General features: G+C 40.1%; 1 protein-coding gene across 4 annotated transcripts in view; it reads left to right on the top strand.

Annotated features, from left to right (window-relative positions):
* The window catches only part of SORCS1 (sortilin related VPS10 domain containing receptor 1), a 311,800-nt gene that overhangs the window by 184,506 nt on the left and 107,891 nt on the right, over nt 1-19,403 (top strand). For all 4 annotated transcript variants that reach the window (XM_075026345.1, XM_075026344.1, XM_075026343.1 and 1 more), the window contains one exon: nt 3,698-3,856. In XM_075026345.1, coding sequence (XP_074882446.1) covers nt 3,698-3,856 — 159 coding nt within the window. The remainder of the gene's footprint in view (nt 1-3,697; nt 3,857-19,403) is intronic.

The following is a 19,403-nucleotide window of genomic DNA, read 5'->3' as shown; positions in this document are numbered from 1 at the left end:
ATTAGGCACTGTAGAAACAGAGCATGAAGATCGCTCCTTTAAGGAGCTTGCATTTAAGGAAATCCAGAATGCTTTCTACAGCGAAGTTAGAAATTAGAAAAATAGTTTCTTTCTAATCTCTTATCTTAGATATTTATAGATATCAAAGTTTATGACTTCTAAACTTAGATTCACTTTGTTATTGTTGCTGGTTTTATTTTCTATGCTTTTCCTGATCTACACATCTGCGTCTGCTTTTATTTTCTATATGAGCAACTGCATCAAGTCATTGGGTAACAGACTACTTCAAAGCAGAAATTGGCTTCATTTATTTCAAAGAAAATTCTAAAATGTATTTACTCTGTATTTCATATGCTGCAACAACAAAAACATTAAAATTAATTGTACTTTCCCCCCTTTCTCATTTATGCTGCAGGCAACTTAGGCAATAAAACTAAGCTAATGTGGCTGCAACTATGTTATGTAGTGGAGCTCAGTGGAAGTGGGTTTGTAGAATGAAATGGTTGATGTTGAGATGACATCTATCTGCAATATGGGCATTTTGGAGACAGAGGGTCTGACTTTAGAAGAGTGCTCACCTGATACTCTGAGCTAAATATCCAGTAGTGGTTGCAGTACATTAGATGCACTCCTGAAATATATATCCTGATTTAGTTTCCTTGAAAGGGAATTAATTTCCTGTGCCCCGAGATTATTCTGGTATGAGCCAGAACATAGTATGTAAGGACTTGCTATAGAGGCTTCCCCCCAGAATTTGGGGGATTCATTTCAGAAGCACACTTCTGATCTGATCTGAAAGTTTTATGTAGATACAGCATTTCTCTCTTGTTTTAACAGATTTTTCATACAGGTATCAATTTCTGCTTCCTAACCAATAAATGCTATCTTTTGGGCTTGTCACTGATTATTTATGTGCAGATATGTTGTAATTAAATATACCTTTCTTATCTTGTAAGAAATGTGGTGCTCTGACTGTCACGAGAGTAGTGACTGCTTAGTCAACTCTAGCTTGTTTTGTTTTATGGCATCTGAGCAAAGTGGTTGGCAATGCGGGGTACAACAGTGGAGCAGACAATGCTGTCCCAGCGCTGAAAGTTGGTCTCATAGTTAACAAGCTGACTAGTGGCTAGAGAGTCATCTGTCAACTCCCTCCCATCTCCGACTCTCTGTATGCCCTTGTCTAAATCAGCAGCAGTTCTGCACAGGTCCGCCACCTCTAAGACACTGTTGCTATTGGCATATGTAGCAAAACTGCTGTGTCCTGAAACACTTCATATGTACAGAATGGCTGGTTATCACAATGCAACAGCTAAGGTTTCTGGAGACCGTGGATACCTGAAAACACAGTAGTAATAGCCCAGGGTGATAGTTAGCAGATTAAAGCCACAGTCAGCAGTGCTGGCAAGTCTGTTTAGGTACTTAACTTTTATTGATTGAATGAGGAATTAGGTGCTTCAGTGCCTCAACAGTTTGTCCCTCAACTCCCTTTCTAAGACATGGAGATAAGAGCACTTTTACACTTCAGAGGAGTGGCCTGACAGAAAATGTGTTAAGGCAGTGATGTGCTTGGATGTGACAGTGATGAGATCAGATGGGTTCCTTGTGCAGGTAGAAGGAAATATGTGAGACTAGATTGAATCTTGATTAACAACTTGCCTTAGAGGCACAATCCAAAGTCAATGACAAGACTGTTATTAACTTCAGGGAGCTGGGATCAAGCCCATTGATTTGTGCTTATTTCTGCTCTAGTTGCTGTAGTCCAAATTAATGCTGTGCTGTGATATTTTCAAATACCAACATAAACAAAATCCACTCAGGAAGGAAGTCATAAAAATAGGAAAATCATAATGCTTGAATCATCGTACTGAATTGATAAATGTTAACCATAGGAACATTGTCCCAGAAGTTAGTCTGGTAAGGAAAAAAAAGAACCGACTGATAAACATCACAATTAATTTTTGGCATCAGAAGCTGGATAGGCTGCTTAGTGACAGTAGATGGTCTATATATTCGTGTTTTGATTATTAATGCTTTCTGTGTAGCTTTTGTCATGCAATCTTCAGTTTAGAAGTCACATCAATTATATGCTTGATGTATTTGAAAGTGTTAAATGAAAATGAGAATTTTTAAATCTAATAATGCATGTTTTCATCACAAGATTTCAAAAGTAAATCAGAGATACAAAAGGAGACTGTACTTTACACTACAATGGAAACATCACCCTATTTTACGTTAGAGATACAGTGTGGTAATGTAACTGGTCTATGATCATTCAGGATATTAAAGTTCAGAGATTTTGAAGAACCCCCGACTTCCAAGTCACAGGCCAAATTGTTATGCTACTAAGGGGTTTTCTAGAGAAAGATAAAAACCTGTGGCAGTTACCCAATAATGAAGGACATTTCCTGTGTAGATTATGTGTGTATTTACACCTTCACACTCAAACAATTCTTTAGCATCTGGTGTCTATCAAGACTTATGGTGCCCTATAATTCGTAGGTAGTGAGTTCAGTTATATCTAACTCTGCCTACCTAAATGAAAGAAAGAGAAGGAAATGGAGTGTGTGATTTTTGTAGTGCCCAAACACAGGTAGAAATTTGCTTTGAGAAATGCCAGGTGTGGATCCTTTCATTTCAGGCTTGTCTAAGAACAGATCAGTGTTTGCCATTTGCAAAGCGACAGCAGCACTAGTACTTAAATAAATAAATAAATAAATTAAAATGCTAATGATTCAAGGCTTTAATACCTTCCCAAGCAAATATTCTTCAGAACTTTTCATGTTTGTCATTCATGGTGTCTCATTCCTATTCCTTAGGGGTATTTGTTGCTTGCTGAAATACTGGAATGATCCCTTTCTACTACTCAAACCTATATATTCTCTCATGCAGAGACACGAGAGGAGTATCTCATTATTCTCTCTGATTCACCAGCAATGCAGACTAATTAATACCACAGTTAATGGGGAGAAGTAACTACTACTACTGCAAGCCGTATATCTTCTGTCATTCCTCAACTAACATTCTTGGACAAAGCTAAAAAGCAACGTTACTATGCAGAGATTATTTTTTATATACTACCAAATCTATAATTCACAGCACCATAGAAACTGGAGATGGAAAGAACCCAGCACGTTATCAAATGTGTTCTCCTGCCAAAGAAAGATTGCTAGTTGCAGACAGCCAGGTTATAACATTTCAGGCAATGAAACTGTCATCTTCTCTGAAAATTCTGCCAGAGTCTAACAATCCTCACCATTAGAAATCATTCTCTGTGTGTCTCCTCTCTCTCTGTCTCTGTTTTTTTCTTAACACCTAACTTCTTGTCTGCCACTCCAATAGATCATTCATGAAGACCCTAGCAGCCCACTGTGGCTGTCTGGTAACTTAGTAAGTTTGCACTCTGGCGTTACAAATTTCATATTTGATTTTTCGGATAATGTAAGCATAGCTTCATTTAGGTCTATTTTAACTACCGTTAAAGTAATTCTTCCTATTTGATCATATGTTATGTGTTTATATACATAGCTGAAATATACTGTTTCCTTACTGAAAGGTTGGCTATGCTTAGTTTTGACATTACATTGAAACCTTTTGAAATAGACATATTTAATAAGCTTATCTGAAGTTCCTAGCTGCTTACTTATTTTTTCATCTGACTTCTCTTCACCACTGTATTTTCATCTTTCCTTCTGTATAGATAATGCTGCTGACTGATCCGGAAGTTGAAAGCAGCTTATTAATCAGTTCTGATGAAGGGGCCACCTATCAAAAATACCGTCTGAACTTCTACATCCACAGTCTGCTCTTCCACCCCAAGCAGGAAGATTGGATCTTAGCATACAGCCAAGATCAGAAGGTGAGAATGGTTGGCAGCATTTTGCTTTGTTTGTTTAGGAAGAACCTAGGGTTTCTCCATCTCTCTACGTAACTGCTGCAGAGCATTCAGGACAGTCTTTGGGGCAATATCAGAAAAGTCTTTGGGGCAATACCAGAAAAGTCTTTGGAAATACCAAACTGGTATTTCCAAGCAAGAAACATTGAGTAAGTCTTAATGTAAAGGGCAAAGTAAAGGACATGGGCACCTACTGTGTTCTTGGGGCCTAGCCCTCTATGACTGACCTGGCAGTCTGCATTTATTCATCAGTCCTTTTGGCAATATCATGTGACAGTTAATGGGCAGAGAAGACAGCTAGGATCCTTCACGATAGGAATAAACCTCTAATGAGGCTTTCTGTCCTCTTATTTAAAAATTCTTTTGCTCCAGCCTAGCACCAGCTCCAAGAACAGTATAAGACACTCCTTGATCCTATCTGGTTGGCATATTTTCAAGTAGCCTTTGATTTTCTAAGAGAAAAGTAGTGGTGAGTCAATTTCCTTTGAAGTCCAGTTCCTTCAGTACGGGTAATCTGTCAGTCGAATAAATATGCTGTGAGATTTGCCTTGATTTTTTGCTGGCCTACTTGAGATAGCAGAACAAGACTTGATTGTAAGAGGCCTCATTGTTAGAACTTTTTGAAAATCAGGCACATCAATACTCACAAGTCAGTTGTCTTCCAGTGAAGGACTTCACAGCGCTCAATCTGTTTAGTTTACCAAAAAGCAGATTGAAGGGAAACTATATTGTTGTCCATAAATACCTCCATGGGTGAAGACAAAACATGTGAGTAAGCATTTTGATCTAGCAAAAAAACCTCTAACAAGAATTGATGGCTAGGAGTGAATGGCAGATAAACTCAACTGTGAAGTAACTAGCCATTGGAGCAAACTGCTCTGAGAAAAAACAGCGGATTTCACATCCTGACATTTTGATGTTTTTGAATAAAACTGGAAAAATACCAAAACACAATTTGCTGAGCTCCCAACAGAGGTAAAAGGGTGAAATATCTTGGCATCTAGTATATAAGCCTTTATACAAAGTAATTTACTGGTCTCTTTTTGTTTTACGTATGATGAATCTATGAGAATCTGAATCTATGAGAATCTGAATCTAATCAATAATCAAAGTATTGGCTGAATTGTTCAGGTTATACATTAATGTAAATATCAACTTAAAAGTTTGAATTCTATGATGTTTTCTATTTGTGTACTTGAATTCATTTTACAAACATTAACTAATTTTCCTTTAGCCTAAATTAGGCTTGTTGTTACTTTTACTGTAAGCCTAAGAAAATAAAGGTATAAGGAAGCTAAATAAGTAGGTAAAGTCAAAAAATAATCTTATGGGAATTTTTGGAATAGAAGTTCAGTCCTGTGCTTTAAACTCAAAACTGGTACCCTTCCAGGACTGTAGCTTAATATCCTTTCCAACTATGAGAAATGCATCTTGTCTGCCTAATTCTTCCTGTAGAGTCAATTGCATGCAATATTTTTCACTCACCTGTCTGACAGCGTTTTGTAGAGTGTACTGTGGTTATAATCTGTTCAGAGGAAGGTGCAGATTAAATTATTTCTGGGTGTTCAGTATGTAATTAGACAAGGTCAAAATGTTTCCTTTCCCTTGTGGCTATTGAATTCTCTGGACTGAGATGAAACTGAACAGAATCTGGTCTCTGCCCTCTTTTAGGACCCATTGGAATGAAAGTTACTGTGTGTTAGTAACAGGAAATTTATTACATGAGGATCAATGAAACTTTCAGTGGTAAATTTGTCAAATAAAAGTAGGAAATAGTAGAAAATGAATTTCAGCTCTTGTGGTATTCAGCCTGCTCAGGAAATAATTCTGAATTAGAGTCCATACAGCTAATGCTCATCTAATTTATGGTAGAACGCTACCAGCAAGTATATTGTCTCTATTCCGTAGGAAACTCCCACTCTTATTCTACAGAATCCTAAAAAACAATCTGGATATCAGAACAAAGGGGCCTTTTGTGCCTTAACCTGAATTTATGGGGTTGGTGTCGGAGTTGTGTGTATGGGGTGTTTTGGGTGAGAGGCTGCAGGCTGTACAGTAAAATTTCTTTGTGTTATGACATTGATTAGCAAATTGGATAACTGTTGGTAATTCAATACTATAGTTGCAAGAGAAAAATCATGTAGCACAAGGTCTGTAGATCTGTACCAATCAACTCTAAAATAGAATTTTAAAGTACTCTGTATGGGTATGAGTTGCAGGCCTGGTTTCTACTTTAAAGTCTAATGGATACATTTTCTGACTTCAGCAAGCCTTGGCCAAGAACTGTAGAGGGTAACCAACAGGCAAAGAGTATTAACCAGCTTGGACTAAATTAAACGTAACTCTAAGGGTCGAGGTCAGCCTGTGGCTAAGAGTAAATGACTCCCATTGGTTTCGTGCTTGTATATCCAAAGGCAGAATTTTCTCAGAGTAATTAAGAGGCCCTGCAGGCATTTAAATAATTGCAATGAGAACTGTGGGTAGTTTGAAGTAAACGACACTGCTGTTTGCTATTTCGTGATCTCGTGCTAACGCTGTATTTAAGGAAAGAGAACCCATTACTTCTTGGATACCAGGCACTGTGTACACACTAAGAGTAACCTGAAGAAGCAAGGGAAATGTATCTGCATGGTAAGAAATTTACATTTTGATATGACTGATGCCACTGACTGAAGAGGCTGTGAAGGTTTTGTTGATGGGGCTTGTAAGGAGTTAGCTGGATTTTGACCAGTTAGGATTGTCACAGTCATTTAATTTTGCTGTTGATGTTCAGGATGGAGCTGACAATCAACTAGAAAACACATTTACATACTTCTAGCAAGCAACATCATTGTTGCCATCCATTTGCATCTTGTTGTTGCAGCAGGTGGGACCAGGAGAATCAGGTGGTAAATAGAGCAAGAACTGGAGAGACAGGAATCACTTTGGGTCTGGACTGGTTTGGTTTTCGGAAGTTGTCCATCTAATTCAGGACTGATGAGGGCAAAGCCAATAGTTAGTGCATGCCTCTTGTTGCTCAACTGTAATGAACAGGAAATGGGTCACATAGCATCATCCCTCAATCTCTTCACAGCCCACTGAGTCTATCACTGTGATAAGTACTACAGATCTTTTTTTGTTTGGTTGAATAGTGATTTACTCAATGGTAGGGAAATCTGTGTTAACTGAAGTCATTTTATGTCCCAGTTTCTTGGGTGTTGTGTGTGGGTGAATGTGGTTAATTACTGGGGTTCAGCTGATGAGCAATAACTCATTAAGCTTCAGTGACTCGGTTGCTTTCGTTCACATATCTCTCCCCTGTGTCTCTGCCTTGGGCAGCAGACTTAAATTACCACTGCTGACAGACAAGTCCCTTATTCAGTCATGACTTTTTCCTGCCAGTCTTGAGAAAAAAGGAGCAGCAAACCATCTGCCGCCTGCACTAATTGCTTCATGATTGCATTCATTGTTCTGGCTGAGAGTACAGTTGTTACATGGCTGGTTCTTACCACGTAATGCGGAACTACTGCATGCTTCTCCATTTTCTGTGTAAGAGGAGTTACAATTCAGGATGAAACTTCAGACACAGTAAAGCATGGCTTATGAGGCAAAAGCTTGTCGGAGGTCTTGTATGTGTGAGCTTTCGTGGGTTAATCAGCTTGCTTGTAGGATGAGAGGCTGTATTTTATGGCAGTATTGCTTATGTATTACTATGTAATCTTCAAAAGTGGTTTGCTGTGTAATCAGAGGGGGGGATGTAAGAGCCTTTGCTTCATGTGGAGACATCTTCTGCTATTCAGATGGATCAGACACACAGAGGAATAGTTAGTAATCAGCCATGAATAACAGAGATATTTGGAGACATGAAATACAGGTGATATTGGGAAACACGAGTCAGGCGGGCGAAATGCAGGCTCGTAATTGCCCAGGTCAGGAATAAATGCGCAAAGGCACTCAAGCACTGGAAGGCAGCAACAGAGACTGAAAAAGCAGGTTTAAAATGGAGTTATTGTTGTTGCTTCTCCTCTTTCATTTTAAATGAACTCTTGAAAAGCAAGGCACCCCAGACTAAAGGAGCTCTGTCAACATAGCACTAGTAAATGAAGAGGTTTACATTTCCTTTTTTTTTTTTTACTGTTTTCATTTTGGCCTTTCCCAAATATCTGATTCCATCTATCTACCTTTATTTACTCTGTGTGTGATGCTGGAGATCAATGAGTTAGGGACATATACATACTTGGCTGAATAGCTACAGTGCTGAAGTTTAACAAATCAATATTCTGTTGCTTGTGGGACAACATCTGTCATCAAACCATGTCATCTTCTTCAGTTTCCTACAGTAAAGGAGGTCCACTCCTCATGCATTCAAGTGGAAGAGAAAACAGAGGAACCACTTAGAGATAAGGATGCATATGGTCACAGGATGTCTGTGTGAGAGAACAGGCCAACTCTTAAAAGTACCGTCAGCCCTATCTATCCATGTGTTTGGTCTAATGCCTGTGTCTGACAGTAGAGTATCTGCCATAGATGTAGCCAGTATTTGGCCTTGAAGATGCGATGTACTATTTTGGATGCATTTCCTAATTCTAAAGCCTTTCATTTCCCTGCATTAGGATCTAACTTTGAGGGTGACCCTGCTTGGAAAAGGGTCAGACTAGGGACCTCCAGAGGTTCCTTTCAACCTAAATTATTCTGTTTTTATTTACAGCCTCTTAATTTCAGTAGTAACAGTCACTGCCTACATAAACCAGATTTGTTTTATCAGAAATTGCGTCATAGGTTTTTTTTTAAATTTCCATTAACATTAGGCGACATCATTTTGGAGTGTTTTTTCTTCCACATTGCTGACAACATTTAGAGGGCTATTCACTTGGCCTGGTGTTAGCTGAGGGAGCCTAATCCCATCTAAAATTAATGGAGAGGTAAAAAGCTTCACTAGAGTGGTAAGCATTAGCCACTTTGAATCATCCTCTGGAAAAACCTATCTCTTTTGACAGACTACAGACACAACCAGGGAGCTAGTTTGCATAAAGCTAACATTAGCCTATGTGAATAACCCACTTTCCCTACGGCATTACTCCTGCAACAGTCTACTCTACGTGTGTTAATATTTGGGGCACTGCTAATCAACCAAGCCAGTTTTCCAGCAGACTTGATTCTCTTTGACGCAGATTGTTGAAGATGAAAAGTAATAAGGAATTTGCACATTAAAAGTTGTTTGTCCCAGCCTTTGCAACATTGCACTTTCTGCATGATCACAGATGTCCTTTCTGGGTTACCAGCACTTGTGCCAGGGATGGAAAGGGCCTTCCACACAAAGGCCTTGTGAATACTAGTCCCTATTTTTAAGACTTTCCATGTGGTTATGTTTCTAAGCAAGTGATCAGTCACGCACAGAAACAGCCACGTTTGTAGCTAGGGCTGTGCATGCCATTTGTGTGAGGAGCTTAAGCACAGACACCTGTCAGGCATGCTGATAACACATCTTGCACACAACTCTTTGCAAATGTGCCTTTTTTTCTAGGCAAACTGCTAAGCATTTGGTGGTAACTATCATACTGAAAATGAACAAGGAAGGGACATCAAAACTATTAATCTGGCTGTTACTTCATTAGGAGTTTTCCTCCTTTCTTCTCATACAGTCAGTTCCTCAGCATTGTCTCAGTCAGAAGAATAATGGTGTCAGATTGTATCTTTTATTTTTAATTGGCCATAAGCCAGTGTACAAACTATGTCATAAAATATGCTTTCCTAGAGTACGCATCAGTCTTTTACAGACCTCACTAAGCATAGTGTGCTGTGGTAACAATTTAAAATAAAGAATGGAATAACAGAATTAAAAGTAGGAGGAATCTCTAACATTCTTTCCTCCTCTAATAAATAATGAAAAAGAAAAATAAAAAATCAACTGGCAGAGCCCAGTGGCAGCCTGACAGTCCAGAGAGGAAGATACATTTCTGGGCCAGGAGTGTGATCAGTGAAACAGAAGAAAAGACTCTTGAGCAGTAATCACTGCGCTCTTTACTAGTGACTCACTCACTCATCTTTAGGCAAATCAATATGTCCTTGCTTATCCATCTGTGTAAACATCAGCCCTCTGTACCCCTAGAGAACTTGTTCTTTTGCTGCTTTGGGATCGTTGGATGCATACTTATAGCTGTGGGTAGATCTGTTGTTTCTCTGCAAGGTTTTCTGTGCTCTACATAACTCCAATTTTCCTACTTCCATGAAAAAATTGCTTTTTTACTTTCCATGAGAGTTGGACAGTTCACTGGATTAGGAATAAAGAAATGTACTCCATATCACCAGGTCTGCCACTGATCTCTGTGGTGTTGAGCAACTCCCTTCCCTTTTCTGTAGATGACTCACCTCTCCCTTCTCTACCTCTTGTCATTTGTTTTGCCTGTACTCTCCAAAATGTCTCCCGTTTCTTATTATACAAAGTCCCTGTCAACACTAAATTCACTTGGAGCCATAGGTTTTAATACAATGCAAATGATAAACAATAATTTATTTTTTAATTTAAAGCTAAGCATGTGTGCATGAAAATTCTGACACTTTGCCCTAAGTTCTGCTGTAATAAGCCTTTTCTGTTCTGTTCTCATTCTAATACAACACACTTTTTAAACAAAAATGTGTTTATTTAATGCAGTTATTTAAACAGTTATGAACCTACCTAGTAAATTTACAACACAACACAAAGCAAGTGCAGGATATCCTGTTACCTGTTTCAGAGACAGTATTTTTTAACAAAGAAGGGAATTAACCTTGAGGACAACATACTAAGTGGAGTGGTAAATTCATCATCCCTTAGACTTGAGATTGGTTGTCTTTCCAAATGATACAATCTAGCTCAGCCATCAGTTGTTGGCCTGAATAATTCTCTCTGCTGCTTGAGATAGCGGTAAAGATTCTGCAGCATCTGTTAGGAGGATAACAGACTGATGATATTAGTGGTTCCTTCTGGCTTTAAAATATATATGCCAGGCAGATTCCTTTAAATATCTGCTGGTAAAGATGTGTTTCCTGACACTTTTTTAGCATATGAATTGAATGCACTGGAGACATCATGCTAATAAGTTGCTTGCAAACTGCCACAAAACCAGAACAACAGCTGATGTCGCTCATATCTGAGAATGTGTGAGGAGTTATTGAGGAATAGGTACGAAGAAAGCTGAGGGTCATCTCCAGGATGCTTTGGTCTGATGAACATGCACAAAAGAAATTGCTTTGTTGTGTTCATACTGAACAAGTCTACATGACAGTAGTGTGCGGTTCACCAGCAAAAGCAGCCGCAGAGCTGCAGATCTCACTGGTGTTTGAATGGGCTGTGAAGCAGGTATCTGAAAGCTTTATCACTCTGATGTGTTTCCATCAGAATTCAATAAACACCAATTATTGGGTAACCTTATTGATGGCTTCTGCGTGGCATGATTAATGCATTGCTGCAACTTAAAATGTTCAAAGTCTATGCAATGTCCTATGAACTTCATTGCTTCAAGGTTATCCAAGCAGGTTAACACCAGAATTTGCAATTAGATCAGAGATCAGGGAAGTAAATGAGTATCAGCCCTGTAGCCCATTTTTGTATCCTGGATCATGTGTTTTATGCTCCACTCCAGGAAGGAAGTACCACGCACAATTTCAGATTCCTTGTTTATACAAAACATACTCTTCTATTACATTCAGTGTTGGAAGAGAATAGCCTGGTCCATGGCTCTTCTAAACGAAGAATAGTGTGATTCATGGAATAACAGCATACCTCCCAGCCTTTGACTGCTCTGAAGAAGAAATGCCCTGTGCAGTAATTTATTTAAACTTAATGTACTTTGATACCCAAATAAGCTGCACTGCACACATGTTGGGAATATGTGTGCATTCAAGTCCCTGCTCATTCTTTTTCACTGTTTGAGATGTCTGTAGCACCACCGTGGAAACTTCTTTCCCACTGTGATAACTTTTCATCCAGGTAGCATCTAGCAGGTAGATCCAAGGGCATAAGGGCCTGAAAGATCATACAGGACTACTCTGGATACCTATATAAACATGTTCAATCTTAAGTCCTTACCTGATGCACTAACCCCATCCTTTTCTGCAGACTGCATAGAAAGCAAAAGAAATGCAAGAGAGACTTAAATTGAAGTAGTACATCACTGAATTGAAGCAATCCATGTGATGTCTATCCTATTGCTCTTTGCTTTCCTGAAGGTTTTAGATTAGTTCTAAATATGGTCTTTCACAGTTGAATAACATTTGAATAATGCCCCTATGAACAATGAGAATAATGACTGAAACTTTGTAGAAGACTAGAATTTCTTCAAATATACCTGCAGTGGTAGTAAAGTACAATTTATCAGCAATAAAATTATTCAGTATAAATGAATGGGAATAAGGAGAAGGACTTGCCTGCATTTATTTCAAATTACACTGTTGCATCTTCAGAAAGAGTTGTCTTTATCCAGTTTGACTCTGTTATGTTTGTAGTTGAAGTTAAACTGTGCTTTTGGAATGTTGTATTCTTTGGTGAAATTGAGATAAATTTGAAAAAGTGATTCTGAAGATGAGGAAAATGTGATCTCTCAAAATCTTTATATGGTTCATCAGTAGAAAATCTGTGGTTTAGGTGCACTGGTTGTGTGGTGGGGTTTTGGTAGCAGGGGAGGGGCTGCAGGGGTGGCTCCTGTGAGAAGCTGCTAGAAGCTTACCCGGCTCCAAGTCAGACCCACATCTGGCCAAGGCCAAGCTCATCAGCGATGGTGGTAGTGCCTCTGGGATGACGTATTTAAGAAGGGGAACCTGCAGTGGTGGGGGGAGATTGGAGTGTCAGAGAAACCACTGTGCAGACGCCAAGGTCAGCGAAGAAGGTGGGGGAGGAGGTGCACCAGAGGAGGGGCTGCCCCTGCAGCCCCTGGTGAGACGGCAGGCTGTCCCCCCCAGCCCAGATGCCCACCTGCAGCCCGGGGTGGAGCCCACGCTGGAGCAGGAGGATGCCCCCCCTAAGGTGGCCATGACTCTGTAGGAAAGCCTGTGCTGGCGCAGTCTGTGATTGAAGATGGGTCCGTGGAAGGGACCCGTGCCGGAGAAGTTTGTGCAGGACCGTCTCCTGTGGGAAGGACCCCACTGTGGAGCAGGGGAAGAGTAAGGAGTCGCCCCCCTGAGGAGGAAGGAGCAGCAGAGACAACGTGTGATGAACTGACCACAACCCCCATTCCCCGTCTCCCTACGCTCCTCTTACACCACAACATGGAGTTTTGGGGATTTTTGTGTGTGAATAGATTAAATTTGAAGGGGTGAGGGTGAAACACCACGAACGGGGTTAGTTGTAATCATCTTATAGAAACACCAGGAAGTGTAAGAGGCAAGAAGTCAGCATATGTGAAGAAACTGTCATGGGGATCGACTCTGGAACCTTCTCGGGGAATTAGTGGTGAATTTGAATCAAACCCAGTGTTTTCGAAGATGATCTGAGCTAGTTTTCCAGTCGTGTGTGTTCTTTTAGGTCAATACTGTAGTGTAGGTTGAATTGCTTTGGTCTGATCTGTGTCCAGGAAGAATGAGTGGAGCTTTCATGGAAACTAGAGGTGAGAGAAAGAGAGCTTTTTCTTTTGTGAATATAAGAATACCAAAGTTGGTAAATCCAATCAACAAATAAACTTAGACTGCTGTATTCCACTATAACTTGTTTAGGGGAAATTTCTTACGTAAAAGAAAAATAATGGGACCTACTAATTTGCTCAAAGTATTTCCCTCATGTCACTTCCAGCATGCAATTTAAATCACCTTTCCTTTAGCCAGATTCTGAATTTCCATGTGCATAAAGTTTTTTGCATGAGATTTAACCAATGCATAAAATTGAATATCCTCATGAGCGTGGGAAGCACATGGAACTACCACATGTTTCAAGATCAGTGTGTGAGGAAGCATCAGAACCAAATATTTAATCAGAATACCCTATTAGTTTAAACACTGAGTGATGAAACTTCATGGGCACTTGGAGTCAGTCATATCTGCAGCAATTTGTACAGGCATTAAAATGAAACTGAAGCTATGAGGGACTCCACATGTGACAGAAAGCTTTGGCTGGGAAAATGAAACTCTTGAGAACAGAAGGGGTGATGGTAGGTCTTGAATAGCATAATGACCCTTCAAATGGCATTGTATCAGAATTGGTGGGTCATTCAGATTCTTGGTAGTTCATATGTGTAACTATATTGGGTTTGTGTGGCAAGGTTTTGGTTTTGGTAGCGGGGGAGGTTCAGGGGTGGCTTCTGTGAGAAGCGGCTAGAAGCTTCCCTTAGGTCTAATGGAGCCAATGCCAGCCGGCTCCAAGATGGACCCACTGCTGGCCAAGGCCGAGCCCATCAGGGATGGTGCTAACACCTCTGTAATAACATATTTAAGAAGCGGGGGGAAAACCTGGGCGACTGCAACTGCAGCTGGAGAGAGGAGTGAGAATATGTGAAACAGCCGTGCAGATCCCCAGATCAGTGAAGAAGGAGTGGAGGAGATGGTCCGGGTGCCAGAGCAGAGATTCCCCTGCAGCCCGTGGGGAAGACCATGGTGAGGCAGGCTGTCCCCCTGCAGCCCAGGGAGGTCCACGGTGGAGCAGATCTCCACCTGCAGCTGCCCGAAGGAGGCTGTGACCCCGTGGGAAGCCCACGCTGGAGCAGGCTCCTGGCAGGACCTGTGGATCCATAGAGAGAGGAGCCCACGCTGGAGCAGGTTTTCTGGCAGGACTTGTGACCCTGTGGGGGACCCACGCTGGAGCAGTCTGTGCCTGAAGGGCAGCACCCCGTGGAAGGGACCCATGCTGGAGCAGTTTGTGAAGAACTGCAGCCTGTAGGAAGGGCTCACGTTGGAGAAGTTCGTGGAGAACTGTCTCCTGTGGGAGGGACCCCATGCTGGAGCAGGGGATGAGTGAGGAGTCCTCTCCCTGAGGAGGAAGGAGCGGCAGAGACAACGTGTGATGAACTGACCCCAACCCCCATTCCCCATCCCCCTGTGCCACTGGGGGGGGTAGGTAGGGAACTCAGAAGCAAAGCTGTGCCTGGGAAGAAAGGAGGGGTGGGGGCAAAGTTGTTTTAAGATTTGGGTTTATTTCTCATTACCCTACTCTGGTTTGATTGGTAATAAATTAAATTAATATTCCCCAAGTCAAATCTGTTTTGCCTGTGATGGGAATTGCTGAATGATCTCTCTGTCCTTAACCCACAAGCCTTTCCTTGTATTTTCTCTCCCCTGTCCAGCTGAGAAGTGGAGTGATAGAGCGGCTTTGGTGGGCACCTGGTGTCCAGCCAGGGTCAACCCACCATAGTAACTTTGCTTTCAAAGTCAGATGTTAAATGAGGAAATGTTTGTCTGTCTTCTTGGATGATATATAGATTACTGCGAGTGTAAGTTTTTGTTATGGTGAGTTTGATGAGTATGCAGGTAGCAGAGTTACCCACTGGCTCTGGGGAGTACAGAGCTTATTGGAACTGGGGAGGTATGAGGGTTGCTCTCTTTAAGACAAGTTTGTGTTTACTAGCGACATCTGGTTGACGCCATGCTTTCTTACCTGTCAGGTTCGACAGCCAAATAAACAATTCAACTGCCTCATAAGAGCCAGATTTTTGGTTAGGAAAATCTCAGGGAAAATCCAGTGTTTGTAAGGGAAACAAGTGGTGCACAGTACAATTTTATTAAAGTGAGTGTCCAGGTACAATACTTTATGAAACTGTTAACAGCTCTTTTTTTTTGTCCTAAAGATGTGAGTTTATGTCAGAAGATCTCAACTTCATAACTCAGTCAAACCCAAATAGACAAGCAGGGTCCTGTAGGACATAATCTCATACCATCGATCATTACATCAGAATGAATTAAATTTGTCTGATGTGTAGACAACATTAGACCCTCAAAGCTCATATCTTAACTACTTGTTTTTGAGTTTTTAAAATGCATATAGACTAATAAAAAAAAAAGACAAAGCCAAATAAGACTGCCAGTAAATTAGAGAGAGGTGAATCCTCAGTTACTGTCATTTGGTTTAGCTCCATAAAAGTGAGTGAAGGTCTGAAATTTCATAGCAGTTGTGACTCCCACACAATCCCTTTAGGAGAGGTGTTTTAAGGATGGGTCTGTATATTACACATTCAAGTTTCTCTATAGTTTTTTTTAGTGGAGATATGCAACCTTTATCTCTAAAACAGTGAGAAGATAGTGTTCTTTACAGTAAGTATTTGTTTGTTTGAGATAATGTTCACTAAGATGTGTCCATTGGAAGAACTATTGAAGGAGTTGGTTACCTTCTGAATCCCTTTTTGATAGTCCAGTTATATAAGCTATGTATAAGACGTGTTTTATATATATAACATACAAGTTAATACCAACTTCATTGATATTAATGCTGGTGTTCAAATGTGATAGTATTTCAGTTCAGAGACTTATAAAACATAAGACATTGATGAACAATGAGAAGAAGGGAATCAATGGTATCTAAATATTTTCTGAGTCCTGTGAATTATTGAAAGCTGTTTCTGAAGCCAGTGTAATATGGAAATCTTATGGCAGAACTGTTGTTTTCCTTATCCAACATTTCCAATAGTAGCCACCTTGTTCCAGAGGAAAGTACAAAACTCTTGGATTGCTGTGCTGCTTTGTGGATGAAAACAAAAGTATTAGAAAAAATATGGCATAATCATCTAATTTCCCCCATTCTGAATAGTGGAACCTTTTACTGAAATATCTGTTATGGGGAACACTTGGCCTTACACTTATCTACACTTAAAATTTCCTTGTCTTTATAAAAGCTACTGAGAGCCCCAGCAATCTTTATGTTGTGTAAACACATGCTACTACAGGTGATTTCTACTCTAAAAAGGTTGGAAATCTGAGTGAAGGGAAGATGTGTGGGAGGTACAATACATGGGCGAACCAGGGAAGAATAAAATAGATGTAGTCAAATGATGGAAGGGGCCAGAGCTCTTTTACAGCTACCCATAGCACATGGGTAGATTATGAAACAATACAAGTGTTCATTCTATGCAAGACAGGGCACAAGGGCAAAGAAAGATGCGTGGCAGAATGTATCCAGAACCATCCAAAAAATAGAGGGGTTTATGAAGCTAAGATCTTGAGAGCTTTTTGTTTTGGAGAGATTTTCCAGAGCTGAAGTAGAGAGAAGTGTAGACTTCTTTTTCTTCTTCGCTAGTGCACACTTTCCCTTCCAGAAGTGATGTTGCAGTCTAGATCAGTTGAGTCAAATAAAATTCCAGTTATTCTTAGTGGAACATTTTAGAAAAATATCTTTTTTTCTCCCTACATTTTCTGGAATTTTGTTATTTTTTATAGTGCAAGCTGTTGAACTAAAGTAAATAAACCAATCAGGTTTGACTAATTTCTGTTAAATATTTTACTTTCACTGAGAATTTATACGTACAGCTTCTTCCCCTTCAGCAAATGTTTGGGTTTTTAACTACAAAAATTTCTAAAATATTTTATTTTTCTTCTGCATTTTCATTGGATTATAGGAAAGTTATCCTTTGTTTACAAACAATATTTTTTGTTTTTAAAAATATATACTAAAGAATGTTTTGAATGTCTTAAATTGAAAATGTTATCAAAGAATATAGCCCAAAATGCAACAAAATTACACAAGTCTAAAATTAGTGCTGGAAAGATCAGGAAATTAGAAGGGAAAGAAAAGGTTATGTGGGAACTGTATCTTGCTGTTACCCAGATTTCCCAGAGCATTTTAAGGTGAAGCTTACGCTGTTGCTGTGAAATACATGGGCAGCTCTTAAGCTTCTCACAGAAGTTGGGAAACAAATAACAGAGTGAGTAGTGTACAGATATTGTTTGGTGTAGATAAGGAAAGAAGTTTAGTTTTCAGATGTCAGCTTTCCCTACTCCAGAAGACAGTAATGTCATGTTGCAAGAAGGCTGTTTCTATAGCTGGGGATTGTCTTGCAGTTCAGGGGGTTTATGTGAATCCCTGCTCAGCCTCAGAAGGTATTTGTAACCTTGTAAGCCTTTCCCTTTCCGCTGCATTTCTGTTTTCCCATATAAAAGAGGTAGGTGGTAGGTTTCTACTTCACAGAATGTTAGGATTTTAAAAAGAAAAACAAAGCAAAACCAGACTCTTAATCATTCTTAAGTATTCGGGTATTACACAGAAAAATAAATATATAAGAGAAGTGGAAGCAAGAAGAGAATTATTCCCTGATGAACAAGGTCAAATCTGAGAGATCAGTATAAGGTTTGTACTTCATAACAGTTTTATCCTAGTATAAACAGAAGCGTCAGATCACTGCTTGGCCCTCAGATGAAAACAAACATTGAAGTTGTAATAGATTCCTTTTCTATTTGTGGTACAAGAAGTGTAGCAAAGAACATTACCTAATTTCAGTCTAATGATGAAAATTGTCATTAAGACAGCAGTGCTTGCCAAAGAAAATAAAATGTCATCTCTGAAAGAACTGCATGCATCAGTCTATTACAAGACATCCCAGGAGAGAGAGGGCTTTTATAACAACAACAAAATATGATGCTGAGTTTAAAAAATATCCATACGAGCACTATAATTGCTAAATCAGGAAAAATAATCCCAGTTGTATCATAACTGATATTTGACAAAAGCCTCCAAATATTTCTCTTTTTTCTGGTCCAACTAAATAAACTCAGTCTAAAATGAATGATACTTAGAATAAAATACTGAAAAAGTCCTTACTGCAAAGGATTTTTTTTTTTCTTTTTTGGGGGCTGACATATAAGGTGGGGAATTCCCTCTTTGCTAAAGATATATTAATGCTGCTTATGCTGCTGTGAGTCAGTAAAGGCTGAGATTGGTGCTGAGATAATGGCAAAGGAGGAAAAACCTTCTAAAGGTTGGTTATTAAAGTGTCTCATCAAAGACAATGAGAGCTTTGGGCATGAGTTCCCAGAGAGCTGATATTTCCCTTTGAGAGCTGTTGCCTTTTCTCACGCACTGTCTCCAGGTCACTGGGCACCGGCTTCTAATTTGAAAGGCCAACCCTGACAGTAGAATTGCTATACCCATTTCCTCCCTTTGAAACAAACTTGTAAAGTCTTGCATTTCTCCACGTATTACCTGAATCACGTCTCACTCAGAGCACACACCAAGAGTAAGCAGGGCTCCCTGGGTGCTGTGCAGCATCACAGCTTCTGTTCTGCTGGGGGAGTTGTCGGATGCACCAGGAGAAGAACCCCTCTGAAGAGCTGTGCTGAAAGAGCCGGAGGGAAGCTGTGGCACCAGGGCCATTCCACCACCTGCACTGTGGTGGGACTGCAGGCATGGTAGGGGGGATGCTACACAAGCACAGAGAAAGCTTCTGCAGGCTGTACTTAATTCACTCTGGATACTGTTACTATCACCGTTAAATTCAGAGAGGGGATAACCTGCTGAAAGCTGTGCTCAGGGAAACTGGAGAGGGAGTAGGGTGAGAGATACAAAAGGGGAAAACCAAGATTCACTGCGGTGATTTCCACCATCTGAACATCAGTGTCCCTGGAGAGGTTACGTCCAGTGTATCCC

Source organism: Buteo buteo, chromosome 4 (genome assembly GCF_964188355.1).
Source record: "Buteo buteo chromosome 4, bButBut1.hap1.1, whole genome shotgun sequence".
Taxonomy (NCBI): domain Eukaryota; kingdom Metazoa; phylum Chordata; class Aves; order Accipitriformes; family Accipitridae; genus Buteo; species Buteo buteo.
Note: the sequence above shows the minus strand (reverse complement) of the source record. Positions and strands in the feature narration are given on the sequence as shown.